The sequence below is a fragment of the Cebus imitator genome, unplaced genomic scaffold (assembly GCF_001604975.1).
Source record: "Cebus imitator isolate Cc_AM_T3 unplaced genomic scaffold, Cebus_imitator-1.0 Scaffold69, whole genome shotgun sequence".
Classification (NCBI taxonomy): domain Eukaryota; kingdom Metazoa; phylum Chordata; class Mammalia; order Primates; family Cebidae; genus Cebus; species Cebus imitator.
The window spans coordinates 4,510,961-4,538,501 of NW_016107384.1; the positions used below are offsets into that span (position 1 = coordinate 4,510,961).

At 37.0% G+C, this 27,541-nt stretch overlaps 1 protein-coding gene across 1 annotated transcript in view; it reads left to right on the top strand.

Moving 5' to 3' along the window:
* TTC6 (tetratricopeptide repeat domain 6) overlaps positions 1-27,541 on the top strand; it is a 247,353-nt gene that overhangs the window by 77,885 nt on the left and 141,927 nt on the right. The window contains exons 5-7 of the mRNA XM_037739398.1: positions 1,845-2,051; positions 15,659-15,777; positions 20,210-20,404. Of these exons, the coding sequence (XP_037595326.1) occupies positions 1,845-2,051; positions 15,659-15,777; positions 20,210-20,404 (521 nt within the window). The remainder of the gene's footprint in view (positions 1-1,844; positions 2,052-15,658; positions 15,778-20,209; positions 20,405-27,541) is intronic.

Below are 27,541 nucleotides of genomic sequence, written 5' to 3' on the forward strand. Positions count from 1 at the left end.
TTTCCAGAGTCTTGATCTGTCACCCAGGCTGGAGTGCAGTGGTGTGACCACAGCTCACTGGAGCCCTGACCTCCTGGGCTCGAGTGATCCTTTCACCTCAGTCTTCTGAGTAGCTGGGACTACAGGCATGCGCTACCATGCCTGGCTAATTGTTTTGTATTTTTTGTAGAGATGGGGTTTTGCCATGTTGCCCAGGCTGGCATTGAACATCTGGGCGCAAGTGATTTGCCTGCTGTGGCTTCTCAAAGTGTTGGGATTACAGGCATGAGCTACCATGCCCAGCTCATAAATGGTAGTTTTGTAAAGATTAGTCACAATGTAGAATCTGAAACCAGATATATAAACTTGTTACATGTCATTACATTAAAACAGATGAATCTATCTTATTCTTTGAACAATTGTTTTGTCTTGCATGATTTTATAATCTTGTGTGTCAATCATTTAAAAAGTATTATTTCACTATTTACCCACCACTGCTTTTTCCATTATCAGTGCAAATTTCAACACAGTGGCAAATAATATCTTAATATTATTATACAAGTAGTTTTGACATTGCAGACCTTCTGAAAAGGTCTCGAAGACTATCAGGAGTCTGTGCACCACACTTTGAGAACCACTACTCTATTTGGTGAAAGGTTAAGAGGGAAAGAGACTGCACTTTGGAGTCAGGCTGTCTAGGTTCAAACAAAGCTTTGCTACTTACTTGAAGTATGACCTTGGGTAAGTTATACAATTTTCCTAAGCCTCAGATGCTTCATTCCTAAGATGGGGCTACAAAACAATTCCTACTTCATGGAGGTTCAGTGAGTATTAAAATTAGATAAGATAATGCTCATTTCTGTTGGCAATTAGGATTATGATGATAAGTACTTAGAGGATTATAATAGAGCGTGATACATGCTAGAATAGAGGCAGTATGGAAGAGTATAGGATCAGGAAAGCCTCTGTGGAGAAGGGGAGGTTGGGCAGAGTCCTGAAGATGGTGAATTGCAACTGGAATACTACCACTGCCCTCATCTTGAACTTTTCTTTTTCCATATTCTGTTTTGGTGGGTGGTACTTTCATCTATTCAGTCTCCCAAATGAGAACTCTGGGAGAATGCGTTGAGGAAGTCAGGAGCAGAGAAATTCAAAAGAAAGGGAATGATCAGCAGTTCCAAAAGCTATGGAACGTTATAATGATTGAGCTTACCATAGGTAGACAGTACAAGAGGAGGACTCACCAGACAGTTACCCCAGTGCATCTACTTTGCCATTCTATAAAATCGTTTTATTAACCCCCTTTTACCAGTGTCAAAAATGAGGCTAAAAAAGTTGAAAGTAGCTTGACTAAGGTCAAACATCTGTTAACTAACAGGTCCAGGATTTGAATTCAGTTCCATCTGGTTACAAAGTTCTTAATATTTCCATAACACCATTTAGTACTTATAAAAACATGCGCTCCTGCTTGATGACTAGTGATGTGGGGGAAAAAAAACAACATAAGCTCAAGATTAAAGTTCCATTTTACAAAATTAAATTTCTTGATCTGGCTATGCCTTCTTGCATAATAAAGACAATTTTAAACTATTTGGTATTAAATGCCATCTTTTACCTATAACAACTGTGGGATGGCTGTATTTTCTGAGAAAAGGGCCAAGGAAAATAATTTGCTAGCCTTCACATTTTTCTTAAGTCAGTTTGAGATTCTAAGCATTCAGAGGAAACTTATCGCCTCTGTTTAGTTTCAAGCGTACATTTTTCATATTCATCTTGTTGTCAGATAGAAACTGTTGTATTACTGAAAACCCTAGAAGGACCAATTTTTACAAAAAGCGCTCTTGCACATTTACTTTTTTCAACAGAGTATGCGTAAGGAACTTCCTGAAGCCATATCAAGTATTTTCCAGATTGAACAAGAGGATGTAGAATGGGGACCCTTAGAAGTAGAAAGCACAGTATTTAAACCTCAGGAAACTTTGCAAGTTCAGCCAGCAGAGGAATTAAGTAAATCTTTGGAACATGGACAGCCCACAAGTGATTCAAAAGAAGCCAAACCGATGTCTTTAAAGGTAAGAGACTATATGCTGGAAACACCTGAGAGTTAGGAGAATTGAGGATGTGCAGGTGTGAAGAAATGGCCCAGGCAAGGACCAAGGTATGGGGCTGGGGGCGGGGGTGGTGGTGTGCTCACCCTGAAAAAGGGGCCTCAGAAGTGCAAGTTGCCCACTTAGGAAAACAGAACATGTTTTTTTTTTTTTTTGCGAATTTCTAGTGTCAACCCTAATTGCAACTCTGGGGAGAGAAAACAAATTTTCAAAGAGGGAAGGAACTTTTACGTCTTTAGAAATTGGCCAAGAATCTTCTAGATACTATCTCGAGGAAGTCAGGATTGTAGTCCAGGAACCAGAACATGGTGAACTTTGTAACTTTTATAACTTTGCCTCATTTAGGTTCATACTAACCCCCGAGTCTTTTTTTACTGTGAGAATGTTTACATGATTCGTTTTGTGTATTGTTTACATAATTTTTACCATGTTTAAATATCACCTTTCCTTTACAGTAGGGTTTAAGTTGCCTCTTATCCAAGGCTTTAGTTAGTTGTGGTCAACTGTAGTGTGGAAATTGGTGAATATACACAGGATCATAAGATATTTAGAAGAGAGAGAGAGAGACCACATTCATATAACTTTTATTACAGTATGTTATAATTGTTCTGTTTTATTATTAGTTGTTGTTAATCTTATACTGTGCCTAATTTATAAAAATTAAACTTTGTCATCAATATGAATCTATGGGAAAAAGCATAGTATATATAGGGTTCAGTACTATTCAAGGTTTCAGGCATCCACTGGCATTTGGAACATATGCCTCACAGATAAGGGAGGACTTTTGTATTCATTCTCTTCTTTAATTCGAGTCACTTTTTTTTTACTTAAAAAAAAAAGATATATTGTTATTAGCATTTAAAAAACCAGCCCGTTTTCCTTGAACCATAGTGTATGGTCTTAATTATCACCAGAAATCTTCTCCCAGACTGCTTCAGATGGATGCCCCTTCTTGGGTAAACAGCCTCTCTGGTCAATTCCTCTACTTCTGGGCCTCCCCTCCCCACCAATGATTATGTTCCTGCTACACTTCACCCACGTCAACTAGCCATTACCTGTTCTTCAATTTTTGCCCAAGACTTCCACCTCTGAAACCTGGGATTTATCTATGGCCTTCCCATGCCCTTGCTTTTTACACATAGATCAATGTCTAAAGCCTGGAATTTCCCAAATGTTATTGCTTCTATATTTTTCTTCTCTTTTCTAGTTGCCCCATCCTACTCAGGGCCTGGTGACCTTATGTCTGAATTAATGCACTGGTTATTCTTCATTTCTCAAGCCCTGTTTTCTAAGGTTCATCCTGCATGACACAGGGGAAGATCCACAAGTAATAGTTGACCAGAGAAAATCTACAACTGCTCCCAGTGACTGACCCCATCAGTCATGCTCTTTACAAAGCATACACTGGGATGTTTCTAAGAAGCATTCCAGGAAGAATTTTGTTTGTTTGTTTGTTTGTTTTATTTTGAGACAAAGTCTTGCTCTGTCACGAAGGTTGGAGTGCAGTGGTGTGATCTCAGCTCACTGCAACCTCCGCATCCCGGGTTTGAGCAATTCTCCTGCCTCAGCCTGCTGAATAGCTGGGATTACAGGCCCATGCCATCATGCCTGGCTAATTTTTGTATTTTTAGAAGAGATGGGGTTTTACCATATTAGCCTGGCTGTTCTCAAACTCCTGACTTTGTGATCCACCCACCTTGGCCTCCCAAATGGAAGAATGTTTTGATCAGAGTGACTTGATGAATGGATGAAAAAGACTCTAAACTGAAATGAGAAATGTTTCAAGGGGAGGAGAAGATAATGTCTAATAAGATTTTATGCCTTATTGTTGTAGGATATTGTTGGGCCCTTCAGAAATGCCATAAAAATAGTCCTGAAATATTCCCACCAAGTCTTCATCAAGAATCATGTATTTATTTTTTTGTGTTAACATATCAAGATCAATTGTTATCCATGAACTTTACACTGTATGCGAACATTTGAGGCCATAAGGTTAGTTTCTAGCATTTCTACACAAAATGCTAGCAGAATGAGGAACAACATACTCCAGCAAGCCTAGACAGGCTGAGGATTGAGGGGACCTTTTCTGACCCAATTAAACAGAACTAGCCAGAAAGCACAGGGGTATGATAAAGGAACAATACAGGACTTTAATTGCTCAGATATATGTTGGAAGGTCTAGTTCGGCAAAATAAAGTAGAGAATTTGATCAATACTTACCTAATTGGCCATTTCTACTCTTAGAAGCTCATTAGCATAATGAAGGTAATTAGTATTTTGGTTTACGTCATGACGAACAAAACAAAGTTAGATAGAAATCGTCGTGATTATGTGAAGAATAACTGACACAAAGCCAATAATAGAATGGTTGAACATTTTAGAAAATGTCAGTAAAAGTCTATACAAAATGTAGATATGATCACATGACCTGAGATTATAAATTGAAAAAAGTTTAAGGGGTTTGGGGATGCCCTAAATTCCCCAAATTCTTACAAAACGCATATGAATAATCTATTGCATTTGGAGTTCAAAAAATATCCATAGAAATGCATATCCATAGATAAATATAAAGGTGGTATGTTGATATAAAATTATACCAAGAAGGCTGAGATCCAGAATGGGTTTAGTCCTATGAATAATGTTAAGAACAAAAACAAAGATTTTTAATGTTAGTTTTGGAGCAAAGAGAGAGGGAATAAAGAGAAAGGTAACTCTGTCATATGGATTGAATAGTGTGATGACAAGAGATGACAGAGCTGCCTTAATTTATTTTTGGAAAAAGGTTGAGGTTTTAAATAAATAGAAGTATGACAAAAAGAAAAGGTTGCTGATAAACTCATGCTTTGTGTGCTTTAAATCTGACAGGGAGAATGATCTTTAGAAAGAAGAAGAATTGATAATAGAAACTTAAAGTTTTAGACTTGTAAAAAATTTTGAGTTACCTTGGACATCTGAGCCTGCTGGGTGGCTCAGATAGATGGGTTTAAGCTTGTTGGACCTGTCAGCAGCAGCTTTAGGGAGCTGCTGTAGTGGGAGAGGCGCCAATGCCTGGAGACTGGAAACTGCAAATATGACTTTTTTTTTAAGTGTAAGCATTGTGATTTCTGCAATCTATGCATTGACATTGGACAAAACTCTAGAATTATTAAATGTCTCGTTAAAAGAATTGTGTTTAAACCCTTCTAAAAGAAAGTGATAATCACTTAGAGTATGGGTCCTTTAAGGATCAGCCATGGAAGACTAATCTCATTTATTTTCCTAGAATTCCTAGAACATTATAAAAATGTCAGACCTGGTGTTCTACATACGAGTATTGTGAGAAGAGCACAGGGTCTGCAGCTAGATGTCCAAGGACCAAATCCTCTCTTTGCCCTTTACTAGTAGTGTGGCCTTGGGCAAAGTACTGAACTCTACTATATGTCTGTATTGCAAACTGAGGATAATGGCAGTGCTTTTGTGAGGATTATATGTAGATGCTACAACATAAAGCACTTAGAGCAATGCCTGGCACACAGAAAACTCAATAAACATTAGTTATTGCTATTATCATTGGAATATCAGCAACCTGCTTATGAAAGCCTCTGAATGATGGTTTTATAGAGGAGATTGTGGTCGGGTGGACTACTAAATTGATTTGTGATTAGTTATGCAAAGGATGCACAACTAGTACATGGAAGTCTGGTGGACTGCTATGGGGCGGTGTCAAATTCAATATATTTCCTAATGGCTTAGATGATATATTAGTCTGTTTTCATGCTGCTGATAAAGACATATCTAAGACTGGGCAATTTATAAAAGGAATAGGTTTAATGGGCTCACAGTTCCACATGTCTGGGGAGGCCTCACAATCATGGTGGAAGGTGAAAGGTGTGTCTCGCATGGGGGCAGACAAGAGAAGAGAATAAGAGCCAAGAAAAAGGAATTTTTCCTTATAGAACCATCAGATCTCATGAGACTTATTCATTACCATGAGAACAGCATGGTGAAAACTGCCCCCATGATTCAGTTATCTCCCACTGGGTACCTCACACAACATAAGGGAATTATGGGAGCTACAATTCAAGATAAGATTTGGATGGGGACACAGCCAAACCATATCAGATGAGAAAATGAAAAGCTTGCTGATTGGATTTGTAAATAGCATAAAAAATGCTACTGGTAAGATATGTCTGGAGGAGGTGGAGCAAGATGATGGAATAGAAGTCTCCACTGATTTTCCCCTCTACCCCAAAGTACATCAAGACATAGTATCTGATTGTAACTATGTATCACTGAAAGAGGAACTGAAGAGGTAGGAAAAATAGTCTTGCATTGCTGACACCACCCCTCCCTGGCCCATCGGCAGCGGAGAGGTTGTGCAGAGAGTGTTTCTGTGCTTTGGGGAGAGGGAGAGCCAGCAATTGTGAAGTATTGAACCCAGTGTTGTCTTGTTGTAGCAGAAAGCAAAACTTAACCAAACTCAGAGGGTGCCTGCCCACAGAGGGTGCATTTAAATGAGCCATAGCCAGAGAGGAATAGCTGATCTCAGTGGTTCGAACTGGATTTCTTAAAAGCCTTGCCACCACAGGCTAAAGTGCTCTGAGGCCCCAAATAAATTTGAAGGGCAATGTAGGCCACAAGCACTGCAACATATAGGTAAGTCCTAGGGTTGAACTGAGCTTAGAGATAGTGGACTAGGGAGGCATGCAACCTACTGAGTTACCAGCCAGGGCAGCTAAGGAGTGCTGGCATAACTTCTCCCCCAACGTTAGGCTGCATAGCTCACGGCTCCAAAAGATACTCCTTCCTTTTGCTTTAGAAGGGAGTTAGAATGGGGAAGACTTTGTCATATGTCTTAGATATCAAGCTCAGCCACAGCAGGATAGGGCACCAGTCAGAGTCATGAGGCCCTAGTTCCTAGGCATTTCTAGACATGCTCTGGGCCAGAAGGGGACTTGCTGCCTTGAAGAGAAGGACCAAGTTGTTGTAAGATTTATTACTTCCTAACTGAAAAGTCCTTGGGCTCTGAATAAATAGAAAGGATACCAGTTGAGGGCCTTGGGTGAGACCCTGAGACTTACTTGCCTCAGGCAAGACTCATCACATTCCCAGCTATGGTGGCTACAGGGTGAGACTCCTTCTGCTTGAGTAAAGAGGACTTTGTATTGTACCCTAGGAACCAGCTTGGCTATAGGGGAGTAGACACAAAGCGGGCTCTTGGGGTCCTTGAGTGCAGGAATTGGCTCTTGTACACCATTTCTGGACCTGCCCTAGGCCAGAGGGAAGCCCATTCCCATGAAGGACGAGTTCCAGGCCAGGCAGCATTCAACACAAACTGACTAAAGAGCTCTTAGGCCTTGAGGAAACATTGGCAGGAGTCTGGCAATACCCCCTGTGGGCCTGAGGTGGCAGTGGCCACAGGGAGAGGCTCCTTTGCTTTTGAAAAGTGGGGAGAAGAGTGGGAAGGATTTCATCTGGTGGTTTCAGTGCCGGTTCAGCTGTAGTACAATAGAATACCAGATGGCCATCTGAGGTTTTTGACTGTAGTTCCAGGCTCCTGGATGGTGCCTCTGGTTTCACCCAGGGCCTGAGTGAATTTGCTACAAATGACATAGGTCTGGCTGGTTTTGCCACCTGCTAATCGTAGAGCCCTAGGTCTTTGATGAAACATAGGTAGTGACCAGGGAGTGGTTATAGCAGGCCTTGGGCAAGACCCAGTGCGGTGCTGGCTTCAGATTTGACCCAGTGCAGACCCAGGAATAGATGCCACAGGGGTGCTGTATTACTCCATCCCCAGCTCCAGTTACAAGCTATCCAAGTACAAGAAGACTATAGAACACCAAGCAGATTTAACCCAGAGAAGACTACTTCAAGGCGTTTAATAATTAAACTCCCAAAGGTCAAGGATAAAGAAAGGATTTTAAAAACAGCAAGAGAAAAGAAACAGCATACAATAGAACTCTAATATGTCCAGCAGCAGACTTTTCAGTGGAAACCTTACAGGCCAGGAGAAAGTAGCTTGACACACTTAAAGTGCTGAATAAAAACAACTTTAACCCTAGAAAAATGTATCTGGTGAAATTATCCTTCGAACATGAAGGAGAAATAAAGACTTTCCCAGACAAAACAAAAGCTGAGGGATTTCATCAACACCAGTCCTGTCCTACAAGAAATACTAAAAGGAATACTTTAGCCAGAGAGAAAAGCATGATAATGAGGAATGAGAAATAATTTGAAGGTACAAATCTCACTGGTAATAGTAAGTACACAGAAAAACACAGAATATTGAACCACCATAACTGTGGTGTGTAAACTTAAGTAGAGGGACTAAATGATTAACCAATCTAAAATAATAACTGTAACAACTTTTCAAGATATAGACAGTACCATAAGATATAAATAGAAACAACAATTAGTTAAAAAGCAGAATGAACTTAAGGTGTGGAGTCTTTGTTAGTTTTTTTTTTTTTCTGCTTGCTTCTTTGTGTATTTATGCAAACAGTGTAAAGTCATTCACAGTTTAAAATAATGGACTATAAGACAGTATTTGCAAGCCTCATGGCACAAAAATCATCCAACAGATACACAAATAAAAAGCAAGAAACTAGACCATATAACCAAAACCACCTTCACTAAAAGAAAGACAGGAAAGAAATAAGGAAGAGAAGACCACAAAACAACCAAAAAACAAGTAATAAAACTCATCAGTCATAATATTGAATGTGAGTGGACTAAACGCTCCAATCAATAGACACAGAGTGGCTGAATGGATTAAATAAACAAGACTCATTGATCTGTTGCCTACAAGTAATACACTTCACCTATAAAGGCAAACATAGATGGAAAATAAAGGGATAGAAAAAGAGATTACATGCCAATGGAAACCAAAAAAGAGCAGGAATCTCTATACTTATATCAGACAAAATAGATTTCAGGACAAAAACTATAAAAAGAGATTAAAAAAAGGTCACTATACAATCATAAAGGGGCCAATTCAGCAAGAGGATATAACAGTTTTAATTATATATGCACCCAACACTGGAGTGCCCAGATAAATGAAGCAAATATTAGGGAGGCAAAGAGAGAGAGAGAGAGACTAACACAATAGCTGAAAACTTCAACATCCCACTTTCAGCATTGGATAGGTCTTTCCGACAGAAATTCAACAAAGAAACATCAGACTTAATCTGCGCTATAGAGCAATGAATCTAATGGATATTTACAGAACATTTCATCCGATGGCTACAGAATACACATTCTTTTCATTAGTATGGTGGATCATTCACGAGGATAGACCATATGTTAGGTCACAAAACAAGTCTTTAAACATTAAAAAACCCCACCAATATTAAATATTTTCTGTGACCACTTAGAGTAAAACTGGCCAGGCGTGGTGGCTCACATCTGTAATTCTAGCACTTTGAGAGGCCAAGATGGGTGGCTCACTTTAGGTCAGGATTTCAAGACCAGCCTGGCCAACGTGCCAAAACCCCATCTCCACTAAAAATACAAAAATTAGTTGGGTGTGGTGGTGCATGCCTGTAATCCTAGCTACTTGAGAGGCTGAGGCATAAGAATTGCTTTAACCTGAGAGGAGGAGGTTGCGGTAAGCCAAGATTGTGCCACTGCACTACAGCCTGGGCAACAGAGTGAGATTCTGTCAAACAAACAAAAACCAAACAAAAAAAACCAACACAATAGAGTAAAACTAAAAATCAGCAACAAGAAATTTGGAAACTATACACATTTAAATTAAGCAGTGTGCTCCTGAATGACCAGCAAATCAATGAAGAAATTAAGGAAATTGAAAAACTTTTTGAAAGAAATGATAATGGAAACATAACATACCAAAACCTGTGGGATACAACAAAAGTAGCACTAAGAGGGAAGTTCATAGCTGTAAGTGTTTACATCAAAAAAAGCGGAAAAACTTCCAATGAACAATCTAATGATGCATCTTAAAGAACTAGAATAAAAAAGAGCAAACCAAACCAAAAATTAGGGGAACAAAAGAATAAAGGTCAGAGCAGGAATAAATTGAATTGAAATGAAGAAAACAATATGAAAGATCAATGAAGTGAAAAAGTTGGTTTTTTAAAAAGCTAAACACAATTAATAAACCTTCAGCCAGCCTAAGAAAAAATGATAGAAGATTCAAATAAACTCTGAGATGAAAAAGGAGACATTACAGCTGATACTACAGAAATTCAGAGGATCATTAGTAGCTACTATGAGCAACTATATGCCGATAAATTGGAAAATTTAGAAGAAATGGACAAATTCCTAGACACATACAATCTACCAAGATTTAACCAGGAAGAAATTCAAAACCTGAACAGACGTATAACAAGTAACAAGACTGAAGCCATAATAAAATGTTTCTCAGTAAAGAAAAGCCTGGGACCCAATGGCTTTACTGCTGAATTCTACCAAGAATTTAAAGCACGAACACCAATTCTACTCAAGGTATTCTGAAAAATAGAGGAGGAGGGAATACTTCCAAACTCATTCTATGAGGCCAGTATTATCCTGATACCAAAAACAGACAAAGACACATCAAAAAAAGAAAACTGCAGGCCAATATCCCTGATGAATATTCATGCAAAAATTCTCAACAAAATGTTCACAAACTGCATTCAACAATGCACTAAAAATATCACTCACGACAAAGTGGGATAAATCCCACTTTGGGATGCAAAGATGGTCCAACATATGCAAATCAATCACTGTGATTTGAACAGAATGAAAGATAAACATTTTATGATCATTTCAATTGATGCTGAAAAACTATTTGATAACATTCAACATCCCTTCATGGAAAAAAAAAAAAACCCTCAAAAACTGGGTATAGAAGGAACATAGCTCAACATAATAAAAACCACATATGGTTTTTACAGGCAAAATGGCTCACATCTGTAGTCCCAGAACTTTGGGAGACCAAGGTGGGTGGATCACCTGAGATCAGGAGTTTGAGGCCAGCCTGGCCAATATGGTGAAACCATGTATCCACTAAAAATACAAAAATTAGCTGGATGTGGTGGTGCATTCCTGTAAGCCCAACTACTTGGGAGGTTGAGGCCAGAGAATTGCTTGAACCTGGTAGGTGGAGGTTGCAGTGAGCTCAGATTGCACCACTACACTCCAGTCTCAGCAACAGAGCAAGACTCTGTCACATTCATAAATAAATAAAATAAATAAATAAATAAATAAATTAAAAAACCTCATATGACAGACCCACAGCTAGTATCATACTGAATGGGGAAAACTGAAAGCCTTTCCTCTAAGATCTGAAGCACCTGAAAGATGCTCTCTCTCACCACTGTTGTTCAGTGTCATGCTGGAAATTCTCACTATAGCAATCAGACAAGAGAAAGAAATAAAAGGCATCAAAATTGGAAAGGAAGAAGTCAAATTATTCTTGTTTGGAGTTGGTATGATCTTATATCTGGAAAAACCAAAAGACTCCACAAATAAAACTATTAGAAGTGATAAACAAGTTTAGTAAAGTTGCAGGATAAAAAGTTGACATATAAACATCAGTAGCATTTCTATGCCAACAGTCAACAAACTGAAAAATAAATAAAAAGCAGTCCCATTTACAAAATACCTAGGAATTAACCAAAGAAGGAAAGATCTCCATGATGAAAACTATAAAACACTGAGGAAAGAAATTGAAGAGGACTAAAAAATGGAAAGACATTCCATGTTTATGGATTGGAAGGACCAATATTGTTAAAATGTCTGTACTACCTAAATCAATCTACAGATTCAATGCAATCTATATCCAAATATCAATGACATTCTTCACAGAAATAGAAAAACAACTCTAAAATTTATATGAAACCAAAAAAGGCCCAGAATAGCCAAAGCTATCCTAAGTAAATAATAATAAAAGCAAAACAAAACAAACAACAACAAAATAAACCCCAAACAAACAGAAACAAAAACCTGGAGGAAAATCACATTACCTGACTTCAAATTATATTTTGGAGCTTTAGTAACCAAAACAGCATGGTACTGGCATAAAAACAGACACATAGACCAATGGAACAGAATTCAGTATACCTTCAGTAAACTCATTTTCAACAAAAGTGCCAAGAACGTATGCTGGGGGAAAAACAGCCTCTTCAATAAATAGTGTGGGGAAAACTGGATATCCATATGCAGAAGAATGAATCTAGTCCCTATCTTTCACCATAGATGAAATCAAATTAAAATGGATTAAATAATTAAATCTAAGACCACAAGCTGTAAAACTACCACAAAAAAATATTGGAGAAACCCTCCAGGACATTGGTTTTGGCAAAAATTTCCTAAGCCATACCACACAAGCACAGGCAACCAAAGCAAAAATGAACAAATGGGTTCATGTCAAGTTGAAAAGGTTTTGCACAGCAAAGGATACAATCAATAAAGTGAAGAGACAACCCACAGAATGAGACAAATATTAGCAAACTAGCCATCCTGCAAGGGATTAATAACCAGAATATATGAGGAGCTCAAACAACTCCATAGGAAAAAAACCTAATAACTTATTTTAAAATATGCAAAAGATTTGAATATATATTTCTTAAAAGAAGTCATACGAATGGCAAACTGACATATGAAAAGTGTTGAAAACTACAATGAGATATCTCAGCCCAGTTAAAATGGGCTTATGTTAAAAAGACAGGCAATAACAAATGCTGGCAGGGATGTGGAGAAAAGGGAAGCCTCATATATTGTTGATGGGAATGTAAATTAGGACAACCACTACGGAGAACAGTTTGGAGAGTCCTCAAAAAACTAAATATAGAACTGCCATATGACACAGCAATCCCACTCCTGGGTACATACCCCAAAGAAAGGAAATCAGTATATCAAAGGGACATCTGCACTCCCATGTTTGTTGCAGCACTGGCCACACAGCAGCCAAGATTTGTAAGCAACGTGTGTCAATTAACAGAAGAATCAATAAAGAAAATGTGGTACATACACATGATGGAGTACTATTCAGCCACAGAAAAGAATGAGGCTGGGCATGGTGGCTCAAGCCTTTAATCCCAGTATTTTGGGAGGCCTAGCCAGGTAGGTTGCTTGAGCTCAGGAGTTTGAAACCAGACTGGAAAACATGGCAAAACTCCATATCTACAAAAATACAAATATTAGCCAGGCTTGATGGTACATGCCCAAGTCCCAAGTCCCAGTTACTTGGGAGGCTGAGGTGGGAGGATCAATGGAGCCCAAGAGGTCGAGGCTGCAGTGCGTTGTGATCATGCCACTGCTCTCCAGCCTGGGCTACAGATTGAGACTCTGTCTTAGAAAAAAAAAAATGAGATTCAGTCATTTGCTACAACATGGAAGGAATTGGAGATTATTATGCTAAGTGAAATAATCCAGGCACAGCAAGACAAACATCACAGATTCTCACTTATTTGTGGGATCTAAAAATAAAAACAACTGAACCCATGGAGATAGAGAGTATAAGGATGGTCACCAGAGGCTGGGAAGGGGGATTTGGTGGGCGTGAAGTAGGGGTGGCTAATGAGTACAAAAAATAGTTAGAATTAGTAAATATGGCATAGTACTTGATAGCACAACAGGGTGACTATAGCGTTTATTTAAGACTGAGTTTCACTCTTGTTGCCCAGGCTGGAGTGCAATGATGTGATCTTGGATCACTGCAACCATCGCCTCCCGGGTTCAAGAGATTCTCCTGCCTCGGACTTCTAAGTATCTGGGATTACAGGCATGCCCACCATGCCTGGCTAATTTTTTATTTTTAGTGGAGACACAGGGTTTCTCCGTTTTGGTCAGGCTGATCTTGAGCTCCTGACATCATGTGATCTACCACTTCAGCCTCCCAAAATGTTGGGATTACAGGTGTGAGCCACCATGCTCAGCCAGTTAGTAATAATTTAATTGTACATTTAAAAATCACTAAAAGAGTGTAATTGGATTGTTTGTAACACAAAGAATAAATGCTCAAGGGGAGGATACTCCATTTTCCATGATGTAATTATTATGCATTGCATGCCTGTATCAAAACATTTTATGTACCCCATGAATATATACACCTACTATGTACCCACAAAAATGAAGAATTAAAAAAAGATATAATTAGTCAGATCTCAGTTAAAATTTAATTAGCATAGCTTTAGGATCCACAAACTAAGTGTATAGATATGGGATGACCAGATTTAGTAGCAAATGTGAAAAACTTCAGTGTTTTAGGCTGTTTTGTGATGAAGCCAAATGCAATCATGGTTTGCATTGATTTACAAATACCATCTTTTTTCTGGTTGATCTGATTATATCACACCTCAAATATTGTGTTCACATCCAGGTGTCCAACCCCAGGAGGAGCTCTGACAAATTAGAGTCTGTTTGGAAGAGAGCAGTGAAGATGACTAAGTATAGTACTTCAAAACCATGTTATGTAAGATAGAGTTGAAAGGACAGGGTATATAGATCCGACGGAAAAGGAGACCCAGGGGAGTCAACTGTATTCTAATATTTTCTGTCTCTCAAACAACTGAGAGCTACATTGCACTTATATGGTTCCTGAGGTTTGAATTAATACTGGTGGATGAAAGTTGTTAGATTCAATAATAAAGAAACAAGCAAAAACTCCAGGACTGGAAGACTTTCAAAGAGAAAGTGGCTAACTTTATTTGCATTCAAGTTCTCCACTCCTGACCATGTTCCAGCCAGGTGATGACCACTTTGTGGAAATACTGTACAGGAGATTCAGATTACCAAGATGTTTAGATGGAATGCTCCTATTCATTGAACTTTCTTTATTCTTCATTACTTCATTACCCAAGAAGTTGCAGTAGCTCCTTCCTTGCTGCTGTATCAAGCTTAAACCCTCTACCTAACATAAAAAAACTAACTTCCTTTTATCTGGCTATCTTCTACTTATTCAACCATAGCTTTTTCTAAGGAGGACCTCCCTGGTTTCTTTCTTAAGTCTAATCTCAAAAATATATAGAGCAACCCGCAGAGAAAATATCTTTACATGAATGATCAGCATGAATTCTGAAAATTTTCTAGAAAATCTAGGGAAATAATACCCCTAATACTTACAATGAGTAAAAGGTAATTATTTATGATACAGAATGTATTTGATTTTCCTCAAGCAATACAAATAGAAAACAGTACAACTGTAAGAAGTACAAACTTTAAAACAGTACAACTTTTGATAAATGTTGATCAAAACAAAAATATAAAGCACTGAAGTTCTTTTTAGCTTGTGGTTGTAACTAGCAGTCATACCAAATTTTAAGGAACTAACGGTAAGTTTTATTACAAATACCAATAAAGAAGAGTGCACTTATGGAGGGAAAATATTATATTTATTCTTTAATAATTTTGAGGTAATAAAAATATTATAAATAAATATGGTACCAATATTTTTATTGTTATAAAGGTGTATATGTAAAATTTAGGAATGGATTTAGAGGAAACTATCAACTTACTTTTAGGATCCTTTTATAAAATATACATAGAAATCTGGAGTTTAAATATGAGATGGCTTTTTAAATATGAGAGAAAGATCTAACTCTCATGTTACATCTTCCCTTAACAGCACATTTTATTTTTTTTTAAAGGCAAAATCATCAGAATTATTGCAAATCAAAGGAAAACAAATTAAGCGAATGCAGAAACGTAAATCACTGAGACCAAGAAAGTCTTCAAAACCACTTTGTGATAAAAAACTACTTAAAAAGTAATTTTCTTAAATTTATAATTTTGCTATTGGAAGAGAAGTTATTCAGCAGCACTGAGACACGAAAATACATTTTTAAAAAAGAAAACTAAATGTTTTAGAAATTCATATATGAGGTTAAACTTCTCACAGGAAAAGTTGGTGGTAGATTTTACAGTTAGATATATGTGCTATAATTCATGCTTTTTTCTTTTCCTGCTTTTGGCAAATGTACCTACTTTCATGATGGAACAATAGCTGGAATAAAAAGCCTCTTTGTAAGACTAGAGAAAATTAAATGTTAGCATGTTAGATTTGATATTTTTGGTCACTGTAACACCTGATTTGGATCAATTGCTTATTATATTGGTTAATTTTGTTACGATAAAATGAAAAACAAACCAACACAAAATGTCCATAAGCCATCAGTTTAGTAATTTAGATGGCATTATTTTTCTCAACTATTAATATCATGCTTCATCCTCACATTCATATTTTTAATGAAGTTTCTTACTACACAGGATACAACCACAATTTAAAATAATAGTGTGGAAATGCAATTTAGAGTATGGTTTATCTTTTGCTAGTCACCTTGTTGAAATTCGGATTTTCTTCTTATTTCACCACTAAGTTTTTATGGGTTGGTTTCTTCTAGATTCTTCTTCATTTAACTCTTAATAGGGGTTTGAAGAAGCTTTAATTATTGGCTTTTGTTGTTGTTTAGGGCACTGAAAGTATGCTGGACATGGAAGACAACCTTTTTATAGCCAGCTCAAACTTTGTAAATGGATATTACTCACAATTTAGTAGCTGAGAATAGACTCATGGGAAAAGAATTCCAAAGTTTATGAAACAGTCAAATTGGCATTTAAGTGACCCTGTACATACCATTGCTTATCTGCATTGCTTTAAGCTCATTTAGTTAGCAAGATTATGTATTAAAACAAATAGTGACAGCAGACAACAAGTATTTTACCTTCAATAAATAGTTACTGTCAGACTATCAATGAAGCAGAAACGTCTTGATTTTTTTTTCTAAAAAACCTTGCATTTAGTGCATTAAGCAGAGTAGTATGGCCACACACAGAGTCCGAGTCTTTTCTTTTTTATGTCTTAGTGTTTCAAAGAATGACAAATAGTCCTGTTTAAGAAGAGTGTGCTGTAAAAACACACAGCCTTTCTTGAGCATGCCAAAAATATTTGTAGATCGTATTGATATATGTAGTACTACTTTAATTCATTAAAACCAAAATTAGAAATTTCCATTAATGAGAAATAGAATGAGATGCAGAGCAATAAGAGTCTGATATTTTAAAAAATTATATAGTAAAAGAGAATCTTGGAAAAGTGTTTCTGAAAGTCTTTTATTTACTCTTCCTTTTCCTTTACTCAATTTTGAACCTAAATTTTCTCACTCCTCCTCAAATTAAGTTGTATTCTTGGGAATTCAAACATCTGTTGCAGCACATTGTTATTGAGGTTAATAACCAAGGGAAATTTATTTGCTTATTCACGTTAATAGACTCTAATGGGTGAACAGGAATTCACATTGGTTGTGATGCTTTTAAAAGAAAAAATAAAAATCAGTAATGTAATCTCACACACATTCCATTAGCCAGGACCTGTCTCAGGTAGAATGATGATGTAGGTGAGCTTGACATCAGAGCACACCTTTTTTTCCCCCTCTATTTTAAAAGCCCTTTGTTAGGAGCCTAGAGTACCTGGGAGCCCTGGCTTTCTGGATACCCCCTTTCTCTCCTCCAGTTTGGCTTCTTTGTCTCAGGCGCCAAATGTTTAGACTTACCTCTCTTTTCCTCTTTCACATTCACGTGTACACATTTTGTATCCTGTTTTTGTGAGGCCCTATGCTCTTTTGGAAATGCCATAGACCACTGTCTATGATTCAGATGATTCAGTAGTATACACATGGTACCTGGCAATGGGTTAGGTGCTGTGTAGTGCAAAATGATAGTAACAACAATAATAAACCATTTCTTGAGAGATTTCCACAGACTGGGAATGACATATCTTCTATTTTTGTCAGTTCTCATACAGGCAAGGGTTAGGGATTTTTATCCTCATTTACTGGAAGACTTTTAAAGAAGTTGGTAATACAGGTTGCAAGTGTTAGAACCAAGATCCTTATCCAGACCCAGTCAACTCCAAAGTCTATATTCTTTACACCATGCTAATCTCTGAAGCAGTCCCAGCCATATGGAGTAGTCAGTGGACAGATGAGCATTAACCCTCTAGATAAATGGTCAAAGTGGGTGACAGAAGAGTAGAGCAACTTACAAAAAAAGACAGTTTATAAAAAAGGAAAAAAGATGGCAGAGAAGTCTGTCCTTGAGATCTTGTTTGAAGGATATTTAGACGTGGACAAAAGGGTAGACAGCACTGTATCCATAACTGAAGGGACTGACAAGTTTAGTCTTGTGATTTGTCCCGGAAACTGATGAGAATAGCTAACACCTGCCATGTGAGAGACACCATTCTAAATGCATTCACTCTTCTTTCTTAAAGCAACTGTATCCAGGAGAAGGCATAGATACATTAATTGACTTGCTTAAGACCAAGCAAGAATTATAAACAGTGTTTGAACCCAGGCAGTCTGACTTCAGTTTGCACTCTTAATCACAATGCTAGAAGTAAGTCCAAAGGCTAGGAGCCTTGAAACAGAGAGAGGAAGTTAGACAGATGCAGTAAGCAACAACCAACCAATGTGCTGAGTAAAGGAGCACTTAAAGGAGATTAATCTGGTAGAATTTTGCAGAGGGTAAGAATAGACAGAGGGTGCTGTGCTCAACCCAACTGGCAAACGACTGCCTGTGCAGGCTGAGGCGATGAAGGACGTGCTGGCAGTGAGGATGGAGAAGGAGCACACCTGAGCAAGCCCGTGCAGGGGAGAAACTCCGTTTTCTCCATTGGATGAGCAGGCAAAAGAGAGAGGGGTCAAAGATGTTTTCTGTCTTCAAAATGAGGAATCTAATTAAGGTAGTGATATTGGAGGTAAGATTTGGGAGTTCTCAGCGCAGAGGTAATAGCTGAACCACTAAAGATGATTTTTTCAATGTACAAAGAGAAGTTCAAACCTCAGAAACCACACCCAGTTTGGAAACTGGAGAAGGAAAACTAACAACTAAGTCAGATTATGATGAATTTGAGAGGTAGAGCATCGTTAAAGGCCCATGAAGGAAGAGCAATTTCAACAAGTCATTCATATTTTCAGCTGTGTTTTAGGGATCAGAAGAGAATATGATCTAAAGATCTAAAGTTGATTTGATTTGATGAAAAGAAGGCCATTTGGTTATGTAAGCTTTAGCAGGAAGGTAGGCATGGAGTACTTCTGGAGAAGGGCACTTCCACCCAGAAGTCACTAATATGCAAGAAGTTTGGCTGATAGCCAGTAATGTTGTGGGTGGATACTAGTAGATATCCAATTTTGTGACCTATCCAAAATAAGGATAATTATACCTCCAATAGAGCTTCATCGTGAGAATTAGAGAAAATGTGTGTAGAGGACTTAGCACAGAATCTGGCATGTAGTAGGTGCTCAATAATTGTCGATTGGATGACAGGTGGCACTTGGGATTAAGAAAGCAGATTTTCAGCCGTGCTCAGTGGCTCATGTCTGTAATCGAGCACTTTGTGAGGCTGAGGCAGGCGGATCACTTGAGGTCAGGAGTCCGAAGCAGCCTTGCCAACATGATGAAACCCCATCTCTACTAAAGGCACAAAAATTAGCTGGGCGTGGTGGCACAGGCCTGTAGTCCCAGATATTTGGGAGGCTGAGACAGGGGAATCACTTGAACCTGGGAGGCCGAGGTTGCAATGAGCTGAGATCGTGTCACTCACTTTAGTGTGGGTGACAGAGTGAGACTCCGTTTCAAAAAGAAAAAAGCGGATTTCATATCATCCTCTCTACTTAGGAAAGACAGGAGACAGAGTCAAGTTTCAGCAGAGTGGGAAAGGAGGTGCCATACTGACTTAGAGATACCTAGAGTTCCATCAGTGCTACTTAATGGGTAATGCCCTACCAATATTGTTCCACTTCCTTAGGGACTTTAGCATTTGAGCAGAGTAGCAAAGGAATAATGCATGAAGGCTGGATACGACGTCTCTAGACTGAGTTTCAGAATTCAGGAGAGAAGAGGTTAGGGTGGGATGATGAATAGGTTGTTTTTAGACTTACTGATCCTGAGATGCCTGTAGACTGTATTCTCTAGAGGTGCAGGCTAAGCTATTCAGCAGGCAGTTGGACACAAGTTTAAAGCTCTGGACAATGGCCTGAGAGTGTGATATTAAATTTGTTATATACCATTATTGTAGTTTTAAATCAGATCTCCTACATTTATGTATGTCTTTAGAACCTGAACTAAGTTATCAGTATAAATGTACTTTATATGTAAAGGCCACAACATGATGAAAGCCCACTTTCTTTTCTCTGTTGCAGAATACCACGAGACTACTCCATGCCGCACCTTCACAATCTGTGCACCACCATCCCAGCCCGGCAGCTGCCCATTGACTTGTGCCTGGCTTCTCGAGTGTATCACACTGCTAACAGGAAAGGCCACAATACTCTGCTTGGAATCTTTGGAACCTCTTTCTTAGACGATCGCTTTACAGATGAAGAACAAACAGAGAGGTAAGAGTTCCACTGGTAATTTTATTTTAAACTAAATTTAAACTTTCAAGTAAATCCTGCCTTTGAGGACTAGATTTTAAAGACTTGATTCTGTCCTTGGACACTAAAGAGGGTGGAACAGTTTTTGTTCTTTCCCAATGCTTCCTCAGGTACACAGTCTAGGTCTGTGTCTCCACCTCCTGACAGTATTAACATGAACCCATTCCCAAATGTAAGGTAACTTTAGTATTCTCATAGTGTTGCATATTACATACATGATCTCATTTGTTTGTTATCACAACTCTGGAGTACAGATCTGGAAATTGAGGGTAATAAAAGTTAAGCAAGCCAGTCTTTTGAACTAGATTTCACCATCATTGGGCATACTTGGGTCCAGGGATCACATATAAAAGTCATTGCTCTTGGAGTTCATTCCACTTCTCCTTAGGTCTCACCTCCTTTGGAATCTACATATTCTTTTGTGGAGAGTATATAATTGACAGCATCCTCAAAAAAGAGGAGAAAAGGGAAGGGACCTAAGGTTTATGCTGCAGTAACTATATTCCCAGCACTGTGCTTTGTGCTTTGCATATGTTTACTATTTAAATCTTCAACTGTAAGGGAGAAGTTGTAATTTCCATTTTATTCATAAAGAAATTTAGGGTCTGTGATATCAGGTTACTTGCTGAAGTTCTTATCTCTTGATAGTAATTAGAATCCAGGTTTGTCTAACTCAATTTTTCTCAACCTTTTCATTATAACCCACTTAAAGAGAATTTTAAGGCTTTTTTTTTTCCTAATCACCCCTGCTAATTAAATTAAATTTTAATACACCAGATGTACTGTATATCTGTTTATATACTATATGAATGTCTGTGATTTATAAGTAAAAAGAGTAAGCTGTAAGCTGTACTCACTCTGTGCCCACCCACCCAAAGCACCAATATCACCTGCCCATTGAGAATGCTTGTGCTACAGTCTCTTGCCTTTCAGAAGCCATGGTAAAAATACTGAAAAATGTACTACATGTTTTAAGACTATTACAAATATTAAATATTAAGTTAAATGGAAAATTTATTAGTACCCATACTTTTCATGGTATATTTTGAATGAATTTTCTCCAACTTGACTTCTAGTAAAAATTACAACACTACTGCATTCTTTCATGGATTAAAAATTACCTGGTTTCCCAGTGATTAGCAATCACAATTAGTTTCAGTTTGAATTCCTAAAAGAAGGTCATATTTATGTTTGTTTTCTATGTAGGCAAAAAATATAGGATTTATTTGTCAATCATAATTTTATACCTTTCAAGTCTGTTAGTTTTGCTTTATCAAATTACAGTTTTGAAAAAAATTGTATATAAAGAATTTTTGAAATTTCAGAACTGCTCCAGTATCTCCAGTAGAAAACAGCAGTTCAGCATGCCATTCTTTGGAATGTATTTTAGAGCCTAAAGCTGGGAGCAGAAAATAAAGACATAAACATAATCTAGTAGTCACGAAACTCTATTGTTTTGAATCATTCCCATTAGCACTACACAAACCAAATATCACTTGCAGGACTTACAGCTTCAATTATTCATGCAAAGTGTTAGAAATGCTGATTTCTTTCCAATTCTGAAAATATTTTTCTTCAAGTAGACTTCACTTTCTTTTTCCAAGAGAGTCAATAAACGTTCTATTTGATGAGGATAATTCTTGGCAATTTGTTCCTAAGTACCAAATGAGAAGTTAATTTAAGTACTGAATATTTAATTCTCCAGCATCTATCTCTTGAGGATTACCTTGCTAAACATAGCTTAACCTTTTCAAAATATATCTGTCTGCTGAACCTACAAGTTCGGAGAAATGTATAATTTTTTTCTACACTACCGAGTGTTCTCAAGAATGGTAACTGTAAACAAAATGAATACTATACCCTTTCATTTAATGGCTTTTTGCATTTTTTTGTGCAATGGTCAGTTAACTTCAAAGGTAGTGATACTTGTGGTTGTATAGTTTTAATGCTTTCCCAATTTTATGTAATCATTTATGGGAAACACTGAGAATATTTTAATGGAACTGTAAGAGTATATACTTAAGTTTATTTGAACAGCATTGTAGTGTTCAAACTTAGGCTTATTTTGCTAAACAGTAATTATGATGAGAACTATAAAAATATTTCATATTGGCCATATTTTTGCTTTAAAAATATTTGTATATTACATGGAGAAGTTTATAGACATTTAATTCAACTTTTTGGTATGGAATTTTATATTTGAGGCTTTAAAGTAGGGGAAATCATTAAAAGTGCTTAAAGACAGATTAATGTTAACGGCTTGGTGAACAGCCTTCCAGATATCTTTTGTATATGTATGTGTTTAAACCACACATGACATTCTGTAGCCTGAGTTTCTTTTTTTTTTTTTTAAATTNATTGCTATAGCTCCAATCATTTTGAGACTGTTCTGAAGAGAGAGAGAGAGAGAGAGAGAGAGGGAGAGAGAGAGAAATTGCCTAACAGAAATTCTTGAGTTTGCAGAATAACAGATAAAAAAAAATAAAAAAAAAATAAAAACACTCAACTTGCCAAAATACTGAAACTCCCTCCATTTATGAGATAAACGAATTGGCTTCAATTTATGGAATCAGTGTGGCCAAATGGTGTTTCTGAAGAATGTCCTTGCTGAGGTCACACTCTGAATTTTCACTATGTGTATCGTCACAGCTTCCCCTCAGTTTGCACATGAGATCCTTGAGGAGGCAAGAAGAGATCAGTCCTCTTGCCTGAAAACTTTCCTTCTACCAATCATCTACTAATCTCAGAATTCACCCCCTAAGTCTTTTCCAATAATATTATTACCATAAGGCCAACAGAGGGAGACATATTTGAGCTTGAGAGTCATGTTTCAACATAAAATTTTTTCTCTTAAAATCCTGGGGTCATAGTATTGGTTTCTACTCAATGTTACCTATATCTTAGAGGCAGTCAACAGGAGATGATCTCTTTTGGGGAACAACCTCATTTAATCAACACATTACCTAACCAACAAGTGTGGACCCAAAGGAAGAAAAAAAGTTAAAATTAGACTGTTGACTCATTTTAATAGATTTGGTGATAAAAGCCAAAAAAAAAATAGTCAGAAGTTAAGTGGTCTCAAAAACCTAAAAGGTGACATGGATTAGCTTCAAGGACCACATGGTGTGACTGAAGTAAGCTGATCCTTATCCTGAAGGTGTCAACAGTAGTGACCAATACATCAAGTAATGGGTCAAAAGTCTAAGGCAGTCATTCTGCCAGAAATGGTTTAGGACATCCCCAACCTTGAGACACATAGATCAACTTTCACCAAGAGCCACCAACCTGGCATGCAGCGATGACCTCTGCAGCGACATGGATTTAGGATTGATTGTGGTCCATCTTTTCAGAGACATAAACCTAATTGTGAATTTCTAAATGAGTGGCTTGACAATCAGATCAGAAGCTCAGATAAATTTCTATCTGAAGCCCCAGAGAAGATGTTCCTAATTAGACAGTATGTGGAAGACTAAACACACAGAATGTGGGCAATGACCCTAAACTCTCAATCCTGACAATTGAGTGGAGTAACCACCCCTGATTCAGGTTTTTCATTGTGTAGCCTGAGTTTCTACGTTTATTTCATGATATTTACTACTTCATACCATTTTTTTTTTTTTTTAAAGAGACAGGGTCTTGCTCTTTTGCCAAGGCTGGTGCACAATGGCACAATTGTAGCTTACTGTAACCCTGAACTCCTGGGCTCAAGTGATCCTACCACCTCAGCCTCCTAGGTAGCACTAGGCTAATTATTTTTTTGTAGACATAGAGTCTCACTATGTTGACGCGGCTGGTCTCAAACTCCTATCCTTAAGTGATCCTCATGCACCAGCCTCCTAAAGTGATAGGGTTACAAATGTGAGCCACTGTGCCTGGCCAAATAGTACTACTATAACCAAGCTGCAATGACACTGTTTATGCCAATTTATGACACTGTTCTTTTCCTTACACTCTTGCCAAACTATGATTGTTACTCTTTTTGAATTTTTAAAAACCTTTTATTATTTTTATTCATTTCTTGTAAGGTTGAACATATTTTTAGATGCCTCTTCGTTATTTGCTTTTTTCCTTTTGCGAATTACTAGATCATATTTTGTGGAGTTGTCATATATTTCTTTGTTCTGTAAATGACCTTTTTATATCAAAGATTTTGTGTTATTTATTAAATGATCTTTTTATATTAAAAATTTTAGTTATTTGCCTATATATATTATAGATATATTTTTAATTTGTTGTTTGCTTTTCAGTTTTGTTTATGGCGTTTTATGCTATCAGAAGTTTTAATGTAGCAATTGTTTTATGTGTGTTTGTCTTAATGCTAATCTTAGAAAGGGTGTTTATATATTTACATTTGAATGTATTCTCTCATATTTTCTTCTAGTAACTTTTTGGTTTTCTTTGAAAAAAATTAAATATTTAATCCATTTGTAATTTATTTTGATAAGAATAATAGTAAAATATACTTTATTCAATGAATTTTCTTTTCCTCACTGAATATAAATGCCAACTTTTAAATACCTTAAATTCCAATATGTTGAGTCTATTTATGGAATTCTGTTCCATTTCACTTATTTGTCCATCTAAAACTGCTTGTGTATTTTCTTGATTCACCATCAATAGAAAGTTGGTGGCAAAAATGTGTCCTACAAACACTGGCTGACCTTTTCAAATCAGGCCCCCCTCTTAGCCAGCTCCTGGGTGGTGAACAATGACAGGCTATAGATCCCAGACTTAACCCTCTAGTTGGCTTCAAATTAAAAAAGAAATTTCTAGTCAATTTTTGGAAAATATCTGGACAGATCATTAGTTTTATACATTAGAACGGCAGCAACAACAACTGGAAAACCAAAGGTTAAGTGTCAAAAATTTCATTTTTGATTATTATAAAAAACAATATAAATATTTTAATAAATATGCAAGAACATGCAAGCAAATGCAAAAATGAAAAACAATTATTCAAGATCTTGCCATTCATAGATAACACTGTTAACATTCTTAAATATAAGATTCCAGATTTTTCCTTTTGCAAATAAATAAGATAGAACAAAACCAGAATAATGCTATATACATAATGTTTTGTAACCTAACTTTTAAAAACTTATGTGTAAATATATTTCCATGTCAAGAAATAGTGAAATCAAATGACATGCCAAACTCTGTGGTAGGCACAGAGGTAGGCATTAGGGAGGCATCTGCAAACAAAAGAAACATAACCACTGCCCTCAGGGAACCTGGAGACCAGTGAAAAGAGAGGTGAATTAATTACTGTGAATGTGACAATTAATATGGAGGTGTGCAGAGTGCTACAGAAACATGTAAGAGGAGTCCCTGATTATTTGGGGAGATTTGAGGAAATGATATTTATATTGAATATATGGATAGAAGATAGGCACTAGGAGGGGAAAGAATGTTTTACATCTTTGGTGCTCAAAGTATAGTCCACAGACTAGTGCCATCACCAACACCTGGGAATGTGTTAGAAATGCAGGAAATTTGTATACACATTGAGGTTTGAGTTCATGCTGTGGACCATTGGAATCCATCTGAGAATTGCAAAGAAGTCCAGTATTAGAGAACAGGAAGAGTAGTGATACATTTGAAGTTAGAGAGAAGGCAGGATTTTATGGTTACCCTGTATGTGTGTGTGAGGGCATGTGTGAGTTCTTGGGGGAGGGATTCTTAGTCACAGTGCACTGGGAAAACATTGATAGGGTTTCTGAGGAAGAGTGACATGATCAGGTTTGCTTTAAGATCTCATAGTCCTTGTCATCTCAGTTGTGTTTGACATAGTTGATCACTTATTCTTATAGAAATCACATTTATACCTTGGCCTTAGGGACCACTTCTTTCTTGGTTATCTTCCTGCTTCCCTGGCTATGGCTTCTCAGTCCCTCCTCATGGGACTTCTTCTCAGCCCTTGACTTCTCAACATTGGAGTGGCCAGGCTTACCAAGGTGATCTTATCAAGGACCTTTATATGCTGATGACTATCAGTTGGTAGGAGAAATGCACAAGGATATTCATTATATCACTTTTTATATTAACTAAAAACTGGAAACAACCTAAGCATCCACCAGTGGAAGAATTTTAATTGTGCATTCAATAATGAGATCCGTTGCAACCATAATAAAGAATGAGGTAGTGCTCTGTATTCTGAAAGGAAGTAGAACTAAATGCAGAAGTATGTGATTATATAAAACAATTTTTGTGTGTGTGTGTGAGTGAGAAAATTCAAAAAACTGTTAATTGTGATCTTCTTGTTTTCATTCTACACTAAACTCATAAAAATGAAAACTACTTTCTTTGTTTTTGCTTTATTTGTATGGTATCTATTTCCACTTTCATTTTAGTCTGTCTTAGTTGTGTGCCTTGTAGATTGCATAGACTTAAATATTTTTGAGCCAATCAGAATTTTTTTTCTTATAATAGGTGGGGTCACCCCATATTCATTTATTGTCCTATCAGATGTACTTGGTATTATTTTTTGTCATTTTATAGTCTCTTTTTTCTTTTTTGCTTATTTGCTATTTCCTATAATCTATTTCATATGCCAGCATTTGCCTATGTGTTTTTTGTTTGTATCGTTATCTGATATCTAACCTTGTGAGACAGAAATGTGAAACCAACCTGTTTTTTATTTATTTGCATGTAATCTGCTTCTCCTACTCATCTAGATGCTTACAGAATTTTATGTTTTGCTTTAATTTGAACAATTTACCTAGCATATGTTTGAGAGTGGATTGCTTTCTAATTAATTTGGGAGGTGCACAGAAAGCCCTTCTTATATGCAAATATAGATCTTCACTATAGGACTTTTTGTTTTATTTTGAGTAATGTTTGTATTCTATTTATTTTGTGCATTTCTTCAGGAATATTAATTAGCTGTATGTTGGATCTTCATTATCTTTCCTCTACATTTATCATTGTTTGGCTTACATTTATCTCTCAAACCTCTGTTCTTCAGAGGTTTCATTTTCTGTGGTATAAAATTTAAAAAGTCCTTCTAATTTCCATTGTAAGACTACTATGGCATTTACATATTTTTCTAAATTCTATTGGTCTCTTGAGAGAATCTCTTTTGTTTATCTGAATTTTATT